At 45.0% G+C, this 16,135-nt stretch overlaps 1 protein-coding gene across 4 annotated transcripts in view; it reads left to right on the top strand.

Annotated features, from left to right (window-relative positions):
* The window catches only part of Ets1 (ETS proto-oncogene 1, transcription factor), a 124,707-nt gene that overhangs the window by 93,598 nt on the left and 14,974 nt on the right, over positions 1-16,135 (top strand). For 2 of the 4 annotated variants that reach the window (XM_028879071.2, XM_028879072.2), the window contains 5 exons: positions 56-175; positions 1,671-1,871; positions 4,543-4,620; positions 5,536-5,784; positions 10,093-10,353. In XM_028879071.2, coding sequence (XP_028734904.1) covers positions 56-175; positions 1,671-1,871; positions 4,543-4,620; positions 5,536-5,784; positions 10,093-10,353 — 909 coding nt within the window. The remainder of the gene's footprint in view (positions 1-55; positions 176-1,670; positions 1,872-4,542; positions 4,621-5,535; positions 5,785-10,092; positions 10,354-16,135) is intronic. The other 2 variants (XM_037207648.1, XM_037207649.1) reach the window with 1 other exon arrangement.

The following is a 16,135-nucleotide window of genomic DNA, read 5'->3' as shown; positions in this document are numbered from 1 at the left end:
TAATTACCTGTGTGGTTTTTGTGTTTCATGTGCTGTTTTTTGTTTTTCCTTACAGATATGGAATGCGCAGATGTCCCCCTGTTAACTCCAAGCAGCAAAGAAATGATGTCCCAGGCCTTGAAAGCTACTTTCAGTGGCTTCACAAAAGAGCAGCAGCGACTGGGAATCCCAAAAGGTACATTTTTACAGTGGGAAAACCGGTCAGTTGGGGCAGATCCTCAGGGAAGGTTCATTGGCTCTCCTGTAGCGAGGCTGGCTTAGATTAGCAACACTGGAATCAGAAGTGATGGGCTATTGCAGACATCCATGAGACACAGGGACTGAAGAGCCACCCTTTCCCAGCTTGTCATCGCCATCTTGGTCTTTAGGACAGTGTTTCCTGACCTGTCTGTACATCGGACTCTCTGGACCTTTGAGAACGTCCAGGTAGGCCCCAGACTAGCCCAGTTCAGCCTGAACAGCCCCTGACATCTTTATTTTGTAAACTCCTTAAACAATTCCAACTTGCAGACAAGTTTGGGAGATTTTATTTTAGGGTCCATCTGGGCTGCCATGGATGAATCCCAGGGGTTGTGTTGCTTTATACGTATGCTCTGTCCTCTTCGATGTACTTGGGCAGAGTATGCTTGTGCTTTGGGTTTACTGAGAATGGAAAGGGTCTGGAGTTGTCCGAAAGAAGTGAGCTGAGAATTGTCAGGTTCAGCTAGGAACATGTCTTGGATAGTCAAGAACAGGAAGGCTTTTGTTGTTAAGAAAGTTAAAGGAAGGCTGTCTGGGAATCATGCCTCTTCCATTACTGGTTAAAAGATTTCCAGCATGGCCAGACTGGAGCTTCAGTTAGATTTTTGGAGTGTATTGGTACATTTTTTCTTCTGTTTGAAATTTCCCCCCAAACCTGGGTGGAGAACAATCCCAAGCATTCTTTGAGGACCAGAGGCAGAGCAAAATAACTTGACCCCTGAGTGTTCTAGCATTTCATGAAGTTACCTTTTGGATTCAGTCACCACTTATATGGCCACTGAAGCCTGCTGTCATCTGAGTCCCTTTGGTGTCCTTGGTGGGTACAGCTCTGTCATGTCTTAGGTCATGTATACAGATTATATGTCATCACTTCTATTCAAAGTAGGGCCTGTGCAGGGTGCAAACTTTGTAGGACATTTTTCTGATGTCGTCACTAATCATGACACTTGAGTGACTTACCAATTACTAATTGTGGTGATTATTGTAAAACCTAAGTGGCTAAGATAAAAAATAATCCAGTATGAAGACCTCAAGTGTATTGAAGAGTTGAGAGCAGATAGAGGCATGTGCAGTTTGTGGAAAACACTTTACATGGTTACTATTGCTATTAAAGAAGGCACGTTCCCTTATCTGGGTCTTTTAAAAATTTTTAATGGAAATAAAGATGAGAGAGGAGATCAATGGAAAGCTTGGCCTGAATGAAAGCAGGGAATTATTGTTGGCTGACCACAGCTCCTCCTCCCTGGCAAAATAGGGCAGGTGGGATGCTGAGTGTGGGGAGAAATGTATGAGAGGTACTGTTAGGTTGGTCATCACAGGATGCTGCTCGCTGGATCTGAGGGTCACTAGCATCCCCAGCCTTGTTCCATCCCTTCGCTGTCTTCTCCCCAGCCTGACCTACTGCATCCTCATTTGATCTCTCTTCCCAGACCCCCGGCAGTGGACAGAAACCCATGTTCGGGATTGGGTGATGTGGGCTGTCAATGAGTTCAGCCTGAAAGGTGTGGACTTCCAGAAGTTCTGTATGGATGGAGCGGCATTGTGTGCCCTGGGTAAAGAATGCTTCCTGGAGCTGGCTCCAGACTTTGTGGGGGACATCCTGTGGGAGCATCTAGAGATCCTGCAGAAAGGTAAATGTGTGAAAACAGGGAGGAGGGGGCTGTGTGGGGTTTCTCTAAGAGTAGAGGAAAAGCTTGCCCAAAAGTGAGAGGCCCACACCTTTGGATGTGGGTGTTCAACCATGGCATGGATGGTCTATGGGCATGTGTCTGCCATAGAGCCTGGTACAAACAAGAGCTCAATACATGCTGGTTTATTTTGCTTCTGTGCGTTGGGAGTTTGTATTTTAATTTTTAGCAAGGTTGTACTTCTGCATCTTATATGCAAAAATACGATCCAAGTTATTATTGAAGTAGTTCCCACAGCCAAAACCTGGATTTACAAAAAACAAAGAAACCCCCCTCTCCCCCCAGTAACCTTAATATATACTCCCTTGATCTATGGTGTATACTCTGGTAACAGGAGAGTACAGCTTCTCCAATCTTATTAGCAAGACAGGTTTCTCTGCCACTTACTGGCTTGGGATTATGGGAGTGTAGAATACCTTTTACACTCGGAGCCAAAGCTGGGGTTATATCAGGACATGGTGTTGCAACCTCGTAATGACACAGCCTCCTCTACTGGCCTCTTCTAACCCTTTTGGACCAAGTGACTCATGTCCCGTAGCTCTGGCTGAGTATAGAAACAGCAGCAGGCGGCAAACTTGGGTGTTTCTGCACTTATTTTTCTAAATTTCTTCTTAAAATAAATTATAGTTACCAGCAGTCAGCAGTGCCCTGGAGCTGACTGTAAGCCTAGAAGCCTGCTGCCCTCTGTAACCAGGCCCACCCTTTCCCTGTGGTCACCAGGCCCCAGCTCTAGGCACAGCCACTGGGGGCAGGGCACACAGCTCCTTCCATATAATACCTTCCTTTGTGTAAGAGTATGCCCTCCTCTCCGGGCAGAGGAGAGACCCAGGTCCCATTCCTCTAGGCATACAAGTGTGATGTGCATTCCTTCTCCTCAGCTCCTTGTTGAAAATGAGCAGTGAATGAACGGTCAGGGACGTGGTGGTTCCTCCCGTGGCTGCTGCTACCGAGGCGTCGACAACAGCCTTAGTAACACACTGGTGCTGACCCCTAGGCACTGACATGAGTGACCTGTTCATAAGAGGAAGAGGAAGATGTGGTAGGCTCCTCGCAGAGCTGGTTTAACTGCTGGCTTTGGAACAGAACACAGGTTGCACCAGACCATGACACCAAACATAGTCTGTCAATACAATGCTTCTCTGAGCTTAAATGAATTCCCACAGTGGATGTACCAGGAGCTTGGGGTAGTCTCAGTCAGCCACTGGTCATGGTATATTCATATCCTTGATTCTAAAGTGCTGTAAACTATATTTTCTTTTGGAATTATCCCCAATTTGTGATCAGTACTTTAAACTTTACTTACTTCTGAATCTTTTTAAATTTCACTTCCCATCTTTTTTTTTTTTTTAGCTGTGGGACTGTGGGCTTCCATCTCTGGGATAGGATTTGACTGTAGGCTACGTTTATGCTGTGGAGTAACGTTAGGGAATTGAAGCAAAGCTGGGCGGAATTGAGTGTATTTGAGAAGGCAAGTCTTGTCATCCCAGCCAGTGTCCCATTGCTCAAGGCAGCAAAAACTGTCTTTCTGTGGATTCATACATCTGAAGAGCTATTCAGAATACTTGTGCTCAGGACAGAATCCAGTCTGTGATCAAATCTTAGCAGCATGGCCGCCAGAGAACATAGCTGTTTGGGGTGGAGTTGGAGGCCAAAGGTGGAGGGGATGTTTCAATCTGATAAGCTTTGCAAGCAGAGTTTAATCATTTTATCTCAACTGGGAACTTTTTTTTTTCTTTTTTTGAGTGCAGGCATAAACTTGTTTTCCCATCAGCCTTTGCTCTGAGCAGGCTAGCAGATACCTGAGGAAAAACCCCTATCAGTTGTCTCCCTTTACAATTGATTTTTGCAGTGAAATACAGCCAGGCTCTGTAAAGTGTCAACAGCTACTACTGCATTTGAGTCTAGAGTAGCCAGGGGGTCCTGAGCCCACCATGAGAGTTCTGTTCTTCACTATGCTTGCTCTCCATTCCTTTCTGAGGCCCAAGGAAGCTGGCATCTATGTGGCTGAGATATGTTACTTCTCTTACTTTACACAATTCTTCATGGCTCGCTGAGTGGAGTCACCTTACCAGTGTCCTGCTTCTTGTCTGGGCCTGAACTTGAATTCCAAGAACAATGAGGAAAACACAGAAAAATAAAAACCCAGACATTTGCAAAAAGTAGGGGATACAAAAATCTACTTGCCTAAAGACTGACTGTGTTTTTGAAATGTTTTTTAATTTATCAGTTTGAGTGGTAAGAATTGATCAAGGTCCTTGAGCCGTCCCCAGATAGGACTGAAGATGCAGCTCTCTGGAGGGAAATACCAAGACATCACAAACGAGGGCAGCCCATTTCCCCAACCCTTAGTCTTATCCACTGGGTCTCCTTCCAGGACAGTAAATGTCCTTTCACAGACACTGAAATGATAAACTCAGCCTACTTTTGTGATCTCATCCTGAGACAAGGCCCCAGTCAGGCAACTAAGACACCAACTCCTCTAATGTGCTTGAAGATGTCTTAGAAAAAAAAAAAAAAGGTTGAGATCATTGGGGTCCTGATGTGTCCAAGATCCTTTAGGCCAAGTGTTGCTTGCATGTTACTTTTATTTCATTCCCTGATGTGTTTCTTACAGAGGATGTGAAACCATATCAGGTTAATGGAGTCAACCCTACCTATCCAGAATCCCGTTATACCTCGGATTACTTCATCAGTAAGTGCCTCTTCCACTCTCCTTCCGTCTCTTGGCTCTTTATGGCAGGGAGCTAGGAAAGGCTTAGTCAGTCTCAGATGCTTTAATAATAATTCTATAGAAAGTAATATTTTCTTAATCATATTCTGCTTTTTTAAAATTATCGTATGACTTTTCACAAAAGTAAAAGCATGCAGCTTATATGTGTGTTTACCAGCCTACAAAGTTCCTGCAACTGGAAAGGAGTGCACCCTGGCTAGATTTTGATCTTATTTAATCCCATATGTGATAGTGGCTGGGAGAGGGTTGGGTTAGAGATTTGATTTTGTCCCACATGCTTTCCTGCCTGTTATTGAGGATGACAGCATTTGATATGGAATCCGTCTGAAAGAGTGGCCCATGTAGCATCACACTCTAGTACAGAGAGTAAAGCCTTCTGTTTTTTTATTCTAAGAATCCTTACAACACCATGGAGGTGGCCAGAGAAAAGGAATACCATTGTGTTTCTCTGGTGGTTCTGCTTTCAAAGGTAGTGTTAAACAGGTGTGATGTCATTTTTATGTTTTTATTTATTATAGTTCTTATTCCAGTGATAGCACTACATTCACTAGATATCAAGAGCTTATCAAGAGCGTCACAAATGTTGCAGACATTGTGCATACACAGTCTGGTTTACTCTTCATCACATTGCTCCAAGGAAGACTTAGTCAACTTTATTTTACAGACAAGTAAACTAAGACCAAAGAGGAAGGTATCTTATCAAGGGCTGCAGGTAGTAAGTTGAGGATCCAGGTTGAAATCAAGTCCTTCTGACTTACTCTCCTTTTGTTCTTTAAGAAAGGCAGCTCATATCACATAATGGGGCCTTGATATGTAGTAAGAATTGCTTCCTTTAGGTTATCAATCTCTCCAATTGTAAACATCCTTCTTTTCTAGGCTATGGTATCGAGCATGCTCAGTGTGTTCCTCCCTCAGAGTTCTCAGAGCCCAGCTTTATCACAGAGTCCTATCAGACGCTGCATCCCATCAGCTCAGAGGAACTCCTGTCCCTCAAGTATGAGAACGACTACCCTTCTGTCATTCTCCGGGACCCTCTCCAGACAGACGCCTTGCAGACAGACTACTTTACCATCAAGCAAGAAGTGTTAACTCCAGACAACATGTGCATGGGGAGGGCCAGTCGTGGTAGGTCAAATTTACTTTCAGATTCCGTGGGTGTACAAGAATGACCTCACTTGATGAGTTTTTCAGGTCCTATTTTACTCACTTATCAGTCCAGTATTCATCACTCTCAGCCTTTCCGTTTTTGAGTGTGTCGATAATAAGACCTTTTTACCATGGCATTTCAGCCTTATAAAACATGCTGGCTGTAGTCAGACTTTCTTTTCTGCCACCAGCCCCAAGTAACGACACGGAGACTTATTATTAACTATGAAAGCTCGGCCTTAGCTTAGGCTTGTCCCACTAGCTCTTCTAACATAAATTACCCATTTACATTAATCTACACTTTGCCCAGTGGCTTTTTACCTTTGTTTCATTCCGTATTCTCGACTCTGTGCCCAGTGGCTCTCTTAGATACCGGTTTTCGTTTTTTTCCCTGAAGTCCTGCCTGTCTCTCCTGCCTAGCTATTGGCCATTCAGCTTTTTATTACACCGATCACAGCAGCACGTCTTCACACAGTACACAAATATCCCACGACAGATGGCAAAGAGCTTGGCGGTCCTGCTGGAACTAAGTATGGCAGAATAACAATCCAATGTGTTATTGGGGTAAAATGTCTGCCTGTATAATACTTCTAGGTGGATTTTGAAAAGTAGGCTACAGTTTTATTAAGGGAATTTTGTTGGAGATCATAATCTTCTCGAAAGTTGACGTGTGCCTGGGTGCCCTCTCAGGGTACACCTGGGCCACACTGTAGAACCTGACTTGGTACCTGGGATAACCCTTGCTGTTCATCCTGGGAACTTAGCCACTTGTGACTTCTTTGGTTTGGGAAGATACAAGATGGTTAACCAATGGTTTATTTGGAGCTGGTCATCAACAGTGTGGTGGAAGTGTGTATTTAGCTAAGGGACCAGGGAGGAGAGGGTCAAGAGGCTTCCAAACGAAGGTGCTCTTGTTGACAAGGCTATCATAATAATGATAAAACATTCGCAGGCAGTGAAGTCAGTGTTTCAAAATAGGTCTGACTGACCTGATGCCCCAAAGGGAGACTAATCCTGATATTTAAGATGAGGCCACGCAAACATTTGACCACTAGGAGCAGTGTGTTCAGATGGTTTGGTTGGTGAGAAAAGTGTAGTCTGTTAGGAGGGCCTTCTTCATCCAGGAAGAGCCCACTAGTTTCTAAAAAGCTAAAGATGCCTTTCCTGGTGGGCAAATAGGAAAGTATTATAAGCAGGAGGAAGGCAGTGATTCCTGCTCACTGAATGACCGACCCCCTGTGCTACTGTTGAGAGCTCTCCAAAAGGATGAGAGCCAAAAGGAGTTAGTTAGCCTGTGGCCACTGTAAGCCATGCCTGCTGTCATAGTCTTCAAGTGTCCAGGCTCACACTTCCTCCCAGCAAGGCTTAGGATAGCTAACTGGCCTTGCAACAGGGAAAGTCCCTGTGAAACCAGAACCTGAATTGTCCTTCTTAGACTCCTAGGTTGTTTGTGTTTCAGACCAAAGGGAATGGGTGGGACCACGTCTGTCTTCCCCTTTCTGTCTGTCTTTTATTTTTGGGTATGTGTCTATTTAAATACATACTCACAACTGTATGTACACATCTGCGCACTGCTTGTCATGCAGCTTGAAGCCTTAGAACCATTTTCTTCCTTAGGGGGCGGGCTCTGTGTATATTTAAGGAGACTGAGCTGCGGGTTTGGGGTTCAGCTATGTTGTAAATCTGGGTAGATCTGCAATCATATTGTTTTACAATTGTGGCTGGTTTTGCATTTGTGTAAATGTCCCTCTTTCCCTTCCCTTTTCTTGGTTCTTGGGTCCTCACTACCCTTCAGACCCTAACTGGCGATTAAAAACCCAAACTTACACTTACTAAAGGACGTCAGGTGTTCCTTTGTGGCTCCTCTGTCACTCATCTCCTTCAAGCTCAGGGCATAGCCTTAAGGGGAAGAGCAGCTTGTGCAGGCCTGCTTGCTGCATGGTGGTGAGCTGTAACATGGCTGGCCAAAGGGCCCTTGATTCTGAGTGTTGTGATTGGTCTAGACTAAAGACATTACTGTTAGCTGACTATTAATAAACGCAGTATTCAGAACTGTGTGATCGTATACAAAGTACTTCTCTGTCCAGTTATTTGGGCTCTAAGGCCAGTCTTTGTGTGAGTCTTTTCTGTGGGTGGTTGTGAGGCTGCTGGTCTACTGTTCAGAGTGCTATGGGGTGGAATCAATTAGCTGAGGAAGGACCTTGCTGAGGCATTTCTCAGAAAAGATGGTCAGTGCTTGTCTTGGGGCGTGCTCGCCTCCCCGGTTGAACACAGAAGCAGAACTGAGCAGCTAATCCTGTTGGATTCGGCCGATGTTTTGGAGAAAATACCCGTTGATGAAGGCTTCCAGCTCTAGGGTTGTGAAATAGACCTGAAGCGAAAGCTGCACTCTGCTCTAAACCACAGTCTGAGCTGAGTGGCATCTGGCGAGGCCGCGAGAGAGTAGTGACGCCTTCTTTAGCACTTTTGCTAAATGCAGCTCTTTCGGCTCCTGGCCCTCCAAAATGGCTGATAAGAGGATTTGCAGGGGGCTCAAGCACAGAGAAACCTACATTCTGGTGACTCCTTGGGCAGGGCATCCTTCATGTAAATAGACATTTTCTTTCTTAAGCTTTTGCTCTATTTGTGCCAGAGTAATCAAACGACAGTTAACATCCATAGCTAGTATGAGAAAGCACCTTTTTGTGAGATATTAGAGAGATTTCTGTCGTGCTAAAAAAGGGTATGGCATTCTGCTCATAAGCTGCTTTCCTGAGACATTTAATGTGACTTAAAAAAGTAGTAATGGGAAGGGTCTAGTGTGGTACTAGCTGGGCAGGCTGGGCTGATCACTCCTTAGGCTCTGGTTTGCCTCCTGGAGGTTTCCTTCCTGTGAACAGATAAGCTGACGGTCGTGAGATAGGAACTTTCTGTCTTCAGCATTACAGGAGGAGCAGAGGGTAGACTGTCCACAGCGGTGGGGTGGACCAGAAGAAGCACTTGTTTGATTTGGGCATAATTTTTTTTCTTCTTTGGAAAACCGTGTCTTTCCCGTGTATATAACTTTGATTTGGATAGCTGCTTATGCTTGAACTTTATTTTCTTAACCAATCCTCACTATCAGGAAGAAGGAGGTATGCCAGAAGCATGGTAATAAGCGGTTGTACAAGGCATGTTTACTTCACGATTTAGCCAGCTTTGCACAGTGGGAATTGATTTGGGGGTATTTCTGTGTGTGCATTGGTCACATCTTTCCATCTTTTGGCTTGTGCTGGATAGAAGTGGCCAGCCCATTTCCTGAGATCTGCCTCCAGTTGCCTGAACAGTTGCTGAACATGGAACATAAGAAAAATATTCCCGGGAATCCTTTTAGATCTTCAGTGTATTTATTTTCCTCTTAAGCTTTTCTTATAAGCCCCTCTTTTAATGGCATTTTTGCCAATGGAAATTTCTCCAAGAATGATTGCACAACCATGCAGCTGTTTAGAACCTGGTCTGGGAAATGAATGAACTTGCATGATCTTGTGGTCAGTTAAGAATGCCTTAAGCAGCTCATGGAGTGGAGGGTTTCTGACCCTGCTGTGGGCCTTAGCTCCTCTTCCTTCCCTTTTGCTGCCCGTGGAGCATGAACTCCAAGTACTAAACTGTGTACTGAGAGGATAAACAGTACGGTTTTCTATCTAGAAGAATGATAGCGAGCTTTGTTGGGTTTTGTTTTGCTCTCCTTGAAGACATCCCATAATTTCTTTCTGTATTTGAAAGGGCATAATAGAATCACTTAGTATTTGGGAGAAAAAATGCTTAAAAAGTAATACTTTAGTTCTAAGGTCAAGGGAGGCCAATCTGCTATTAGTCTAATGGAGTCTTATCATTTCATAGGCTGGAACTGAAAAAAAAAAAAAAAAGGAAATTCAGTCTGACAGTGTTCTGTTTGTTTTTTTCATTAATCCATGAACTCTAATATATTAACCAAGACTCTCATGACAAGTAACATTCCAGGCTTCTACATTCCTGGCTTTAGTATTCTCGAGGTTCCAATACTGTTGTATCCACACGACAGATCAGAGGAATAGAACCCGAGTTCAGGTCTCTATGCTAGGAACTATGAACCAGGCTGTGGCAGCATCCTGAGGTTGTGGCCAGGCCAATCCCCTGCCCCCTAGAGTAGACTCCTGGCTTCTGGGGCCTGTATCCCTTCATCCCTCTACAGATCTGATTAGCAATCTGTCCTCCATAAGAGGGTTTTTACAGTTGTTTTTTCCCAACCCCTCCTCCCTGCCCTCCTCCCACCTCCTCCTTTACCTCCAGGTAAACTCGGGGGCCAGGACTCTTTTGAGAGCATAGAGAGCTACGATAGTTGTGACCGCCTCACCCAGTCCTGGAGCAGCCAGTCATCCTTCAACAGCCTGCAGCGTGTCCCCTCCTATGACAGCTTCGACTCTGAGGATTATCCCGCTGCCCTGCCCAGCCACAAGCCCAAGGGCACCTTCAAGGACTATGTGCGTGACCGTGCTGACCTCAACAAGGACAAGCCTGTCATCCCTGCTGCTGCCCTGGCTGGCTACACAGGTAGGCACCCAGCCCCTGACTAGGTGGCTATTTGCATGTTTCTGTGGGCCAAGTCAGGTGTACGGCACAGAGACCCAAGGGCGTCCTTCTTTCTTTTTGTGAAGTTGATGTCTCTGAAGGGGCTTCAGTCTCAAGCCGGTCTGCTTGTGAAAAACTACTGAGTTTTGGAAGCCAATTGTATCACTATTTCAAGGGTTCATTTTTTAAGGGTGGTAGAAAATTTAACTTTTGAACTTCTTCCATATCTGGAGTTTCTAGAAACTGCCTCATGGCTGGTATTGAGGGACTTTTGCTGGCCTGCTCTGGGGAGACCACTCCAAATATCAAACCAGAAGCTGGCTTTCTTAAAGACAGAGCTCAGTGGCCTGCATGCTGCAAAGTTTCACAGCATGGTTATCATAGCAGCTTGCTGTTTGAATGCAGGAACAGCGTTCAAAGCCCTGTCCAGATCCGTTCTGAATTTCCATAGTAAACCACTTAAAAAACAACAAGGACAACAACAACTTAGCTTTATGGTTGGTTTTCTTCCAGCCATAAAGCTCTAATTAGAATAGTGGTGATTTCAGAAGGAGCCCAGAGAATGGACTTTGATAGAGAATCCGATAGTTCACTGTTCATCTAGACAGCAGTACATATGTTACTCAACCCAGGAGCCTTGGAATAGTTTGTCTGAGAAAAATCCAAGGAGCACTAAGTGATGAACACGCTAAGCATCAGGTCCTTTCTGTAGGACTGCAGTGCTATCAAGGCTTACAACTCGTGTCAGAAGAAAGAGCCTTGGTTAAACTGGGCTGTTCAGGTGTGCTTTAGCAGCTGTCCTCTTACACGGTCCTTCACCTGGGCAGCTGAGGGCTCTCTGTGACTGGAGACAAACAGCAGATGTGTTATTTCTGTTGACATACCTGTCTGATGCTAAAAATGTGCTAGGGTAGTCTTGGGATTTTTTCTGAAAAACTAACTGATCTTCAAAAACAAAATTCATGTACTTAGAAAAATTACTCCTTTAAAGATCAAGAACATATTCTCTATATTGCATTTCACAAAGACCCCAGTGTTTAGGAAATATGTCTATGACTGGGAGTGGCAGCCACAGACACACTTGAAGATCCTTGTTCTTTTGAAACACTTCCAAGTCTTTTTTGGAGCTATTAGTAGGTGAGAAACTTGCTACATTTCAAGAGGATTTTTTTTTTCTATCTCTGGAGAGTAGATTATTGGGAGGTTTAATCATTTTTACTGAAGATATTTGAGATTAGAAAAACTACAGGAAATCTTTCAAGGTGTACAAGAATGGCAGACCCTGGAATTGGGACCAGAGGCTGGATGTAGTGGTAGAGTGGGTGGGGGGATGGGATGCTTAGAACGGAAGAGAAAAGACAAACTGGGGTAGAGCTCAAACGGTTGGCAGTGTTCTTGTTTGGATATTGTTTAGTGGCCTCCCTCCTCCCTCCCTCCCTCCCTCCCTCCCTCTCCAATGGGATAAGGGATTAAAACATTCAATAAGTAGAGGAGATAGGAAAGTGATTACCACTTAGCTTTCTCAAAGACTAAACTCTTCAAATTGAAAAAAAAACCATATTTTTAAAGCCTCTCCACATTTAGTTTCTGTTTCTTTACAATTGTGGATTTAACTTTTTCAGACTCAAATGGTGGTGAGAACAATAGCCCAGAAAACAGAAGTCCTCCGAGCCCCCTCCCAGCTCTAACACACTGTGTGATTTTAGGCAAATTTACCTTGTACCTTTTTCTACTTTAGTGAAGTAGAACTGTTCACCCTTATCTTGACAGTAGGAGATGTGTGAAAATGCAATTGAACCAAATCAATTAATTAAATGAGTGCTAGACATTGTGCTAGACATGGTGAGAAGAAACCCCTACTTGTAACAAATTGATTATTTCAGCAAATGAGCCCCAACTGGGTGTGGATCAGACCACCCAGGGGCTTCTTCCTGTCTTGTCCAATTTATTCTAAAAGTCCTTAGACTTGTACTGGACTCTCTTGTTGTGGTGGTCCAAATAAAGGTTGGGATTTGTTAGGTGTGTGTGATCAGACCACATTTCAGTGTCTTTTCCAGTAGGCCCTGCCTTTGTGGAACACTTCCTGCCTCCACATAGGTTCTCTGATCCTGCGCCTTGTGGGCCCTTCTCATTTCAGAAACAGGGATGGCGCACACCCATCCTGCCTTGGCTCTACCCTGAGGTGATGGCTAGAGTATCTACAAATGGGTGTCTGGCTTTATGAAGGTGTGGGAGGATGAGGTGACATTGGAAAAGTCCTTTGCAAAGTGGGAACCACTGTGTAACTGCTGGCAGTACTTTTTGTCACATTTATAAAAATCGTTTTCTGTCTCCGGTCTTCCTTTTTCTGTCCTAAAATCCAATTGCTGCTGCTTGTGTGTGACCTACACTAGGGACACTCAGACTTCTGCATCATAACCATTATGACTGCCTGGCCTGCACTACATGCATGTGCTTAGATGCGCCTAGCTGAGAAGAGGGTATAGCTTCCTGCCCTAGACTAGGGGCTGAGGTTTCTGCCCGTATCATCTCCACAGGAATACATTCTCCTTCTTCCTGTGATATCTTAGTTACTGCACTGTAAGTGTGGAAATCAGTTAGAAACTGAATTTTCACATTCTCTTGCACAGTTACATTCTTCCTTCCAAGATAAGAAAATTGCATCAGCCTTTACTGGGCTCCCATGGCAACTTGTTAAATTAGGTCGAGATGTGGGGGCAGATAACATGGCTTGAAAGCCTGCCTGTTAGCTGAGTGAAGAATACATCAAATGCAATATTGGCTTCCGCCAGAATGTACCTCCTTACCTTGCTGCTTACGGTTATCAAACTGATACCATCAGAAAGCTCCATTTTCTCTCCTTCGTAGATACATTCTGAACCCTTTCTAATTACAACACAGTGAGAGAGCACCCAGGCCACTGCTGTCTCTATACCCTATAGACCTCAGAAAAATGTGGGCTGAGCACTCAGTCTGTGCTTGCATGCTGGAATCATTTGTTATGATTATGGGTCCTTCCCTCCTATGTCTAGCACAATGTCTAGCATTCATTTGTTTAATTAATTGATTTGGGTGTAGGCATCTTGATTTCAATTTCAATGTAGGGATAAGATAATATACTAGATTGTTAAGCAGTAGTCGCCTTCCCTCTGGGTTCTTCTAGAGATGGTGAAATTGAGCACAAAGAACATGCTTTATCCAAGGTCAGGTAATTTTGCTCTGTAAGAAAGTAGCTCCTAAATGAATTCAGTGCTGCATGTCTTGCTTGAATGCACCATCTGTTCTTCATGTTAAGGAATGGGAACACTCCCTGGGTGTCTCCATGTCCTTCACAGAGGGATTACGTCCCAGGTGGCCTCTTATCACTAATTAACACTTCATACATGTGGCTGAAGATATGGGGGAGAGGTAGAGATGGCTTTAGCTTCAGTACGGAGTTCCTGGCCTATGAATCACCATTATTGAACTTCATTCCATATTCCTAGTCACAGCCACAGATAAGGGCCCAATCCTACCCCTGCTACAGGTGATATTCAGTTGATTTGCTGGCAATCTATGTCTGGGTATATCATCACCACTAAGCTGTAATCATGGAAGAAGTAGGTTTTTTTCACCCCGAGCCTGGAAAAGACTATGCCCCAAACCATTCATTAATCATAATAAAAGTATGTTTTGTATTCTCTCTCTCTCTCTTTTAGTGTGTGTGTGTGTGTGTGTGTGTGTGTGTGTGATATCACACCAAAAGAAATCAGACCTAGAGGAAAAGCAGCCCCATATGTCTGTCCTCCTATATGCCCCCCCTCAAATTTCCTTGGTCAGAATGAATTCTATTCTGTCCATTTCATAGATGACAGGAGAGTCAGTCTAAATTCACACAGTAAGAAAAACCCCGGGTCAAGCTCTGAGGTCTCGTTGCCGTTGAGTTTTCGGGTGCAGGAGCCCAAAGCTACTGATAAAACACATTTGAGAAAATAAACAACGTGATTACAGAAGGAAGGCCTGTGCGTTTGGCTTAGCTTAGCACCTGCACTCACAGTCTGAGGAAAGCTGAGTGGAAAAATAATCTGTACTTACTAGGGCACGAAATGGTGACAGTCTTAGGAAAGCCCAAGTTAGGAATAAGAAAAATGGAGACGGGTTGCTGAGTTCATAATGTAGCATGCATCTGTGCAGAGCTCAGATATTCCAAACACAGGTTAGCCAAGGTGGAGCTTTCAAACATATTACCCTGGACTAGGGTCTTGGTCGAGTCTCTCCATGCCAATACTTCTGGCATAAGACAGTGAGAGGTGGCTAGCTAGCATTGAGATAGGCCAACTTGTCAGAGTGGGAAGAGACCCTAGTTGCTCACTTCGAGCATTAGCCACATTTCCAGAAGCCAGAGGCACTTGGCAGTGACTTCTCTGAGCTCCCTGAATCTGGCAAGGCTGGAGCCAGCTCAGGGCGTTGCCAAGCCAGCACAGTCTGAGTGTGGAGTGTCCCTGGGCAGTGTCTCCACTGGGAGCGAGGAGGCGAGGCACAGGAAGGGCAGAGACTCTGTTCCCTCTTGGTCTCAGGTCACAGGAAAGGGAAAGGAATCTTCCTGCTCGACAGCAACCCCGAGGCCTGCGGGACTTTTGTGCAGGTTGCAGGGGCTCATGTGGGCTGGATTTGAGTCTCAGTAGAGACCGGGGTTAGTTAGCCTGCTGTACAGTTATAGGTCAGTGGAGAATTACTTTGGAGTAGCAGGGAGGAAAATTCCCAGAGAAAAATTGAAGTGGCTGGGAGGGGAGCAGGTCTCTGCAGCCTGCAGGGACGTTTCACAGCTTCTGCCTCTTCACTGATCAGTGTGGTGACAGTTAATCATTCTCCACCAGCAGAAGAATTCCTATGGTTGGAGAGTTTGGCCACACGGCTGCTAACTTTTTGTTTCTGAATGTCTTAAAATTTTGTGGGAAGAGGGGTTCCTTATATTTGCTCATAGTTTTGAAGGCCAAGATTGGCTGAGTTCCCTCAAAGCCTTGGGCTAAAACTGTACAAGCTGCCCTTGGAGTGGCTTTCTAGTCTGTCTGAACCCACGGCATATTTGCACCTCTCTGAGACCTGTCTGCATTCTGGATAACAGGTTGACCCTTCTGATTCCGGAGCAGCTCCCCTGTCTGATTCAGAGAAGTCTCCGGAGTCTCACTATTTGGGGATCACTGTTTCTTTAACAAACTCTCACTATGCATGATGGAATTGGGTGGTGTCTGCTTGGGAATTCCACGCTGACTCCAGTGTGAAACTCCACCTTTTTGCCTTTGAAGCAGGATGTTTCCATTGAGCGAAATGTAGCCAGCATGCTGTGAGACATCGACACAAGTCCTGGCTGCCTTTGCGCAATGGTCCTGGAAAGTCCCCGTCACCTCTGACATGTCCCAGATTCTCCAGCTCTGCCCTGTAGGGTTGGCTTTTCCCTGTGGTGCCCTTCTGTCCCGGCTGTGGAGAAACTGCTTGCTCTTCAGCACAGAGGCTTGAGTCCAGAAAAGCACCCCTCCTCCTGCATGCACTCACACCCAAAGTGAGATTTACTTGATGCCTTGGCTTCAGTGAGATCAGCATCCCATCTGCCATTCAGAAATGCCTTCCCAATGAAGTCCAGTTTAGACAAGTGAGAGGCTGGCCACTCTGGGCTGCTTCCCCATGAGGCTATAACCTGTAGGGATTGTGAGCATGGACTTGGGCTCTGCTACTGCCCAGCTGTAGGACACTGGGAAATTTCACAACTCTGTGCCCCATTTTCGTT

This window comes from Peromyscus leucopus, chromosome 7 (assembly GCF_004664715.2).
Source record: "Peromyscus leucopus breed LL Stock chromosome 7, UCI_PerLeu_2.1, whole genome shotgun sequence".
NCBI classification, from domain to species: Eukaryota; Metazoa; Chordata; class Mammalia; order Rodentia; family Cricetidae; genus Peromyscus; species Peromyscus leucopus.
Note: the sequence above shows the minus strand (reverse complement) of the source record. Positions and strands in the feature narration are given on the sequence as shown.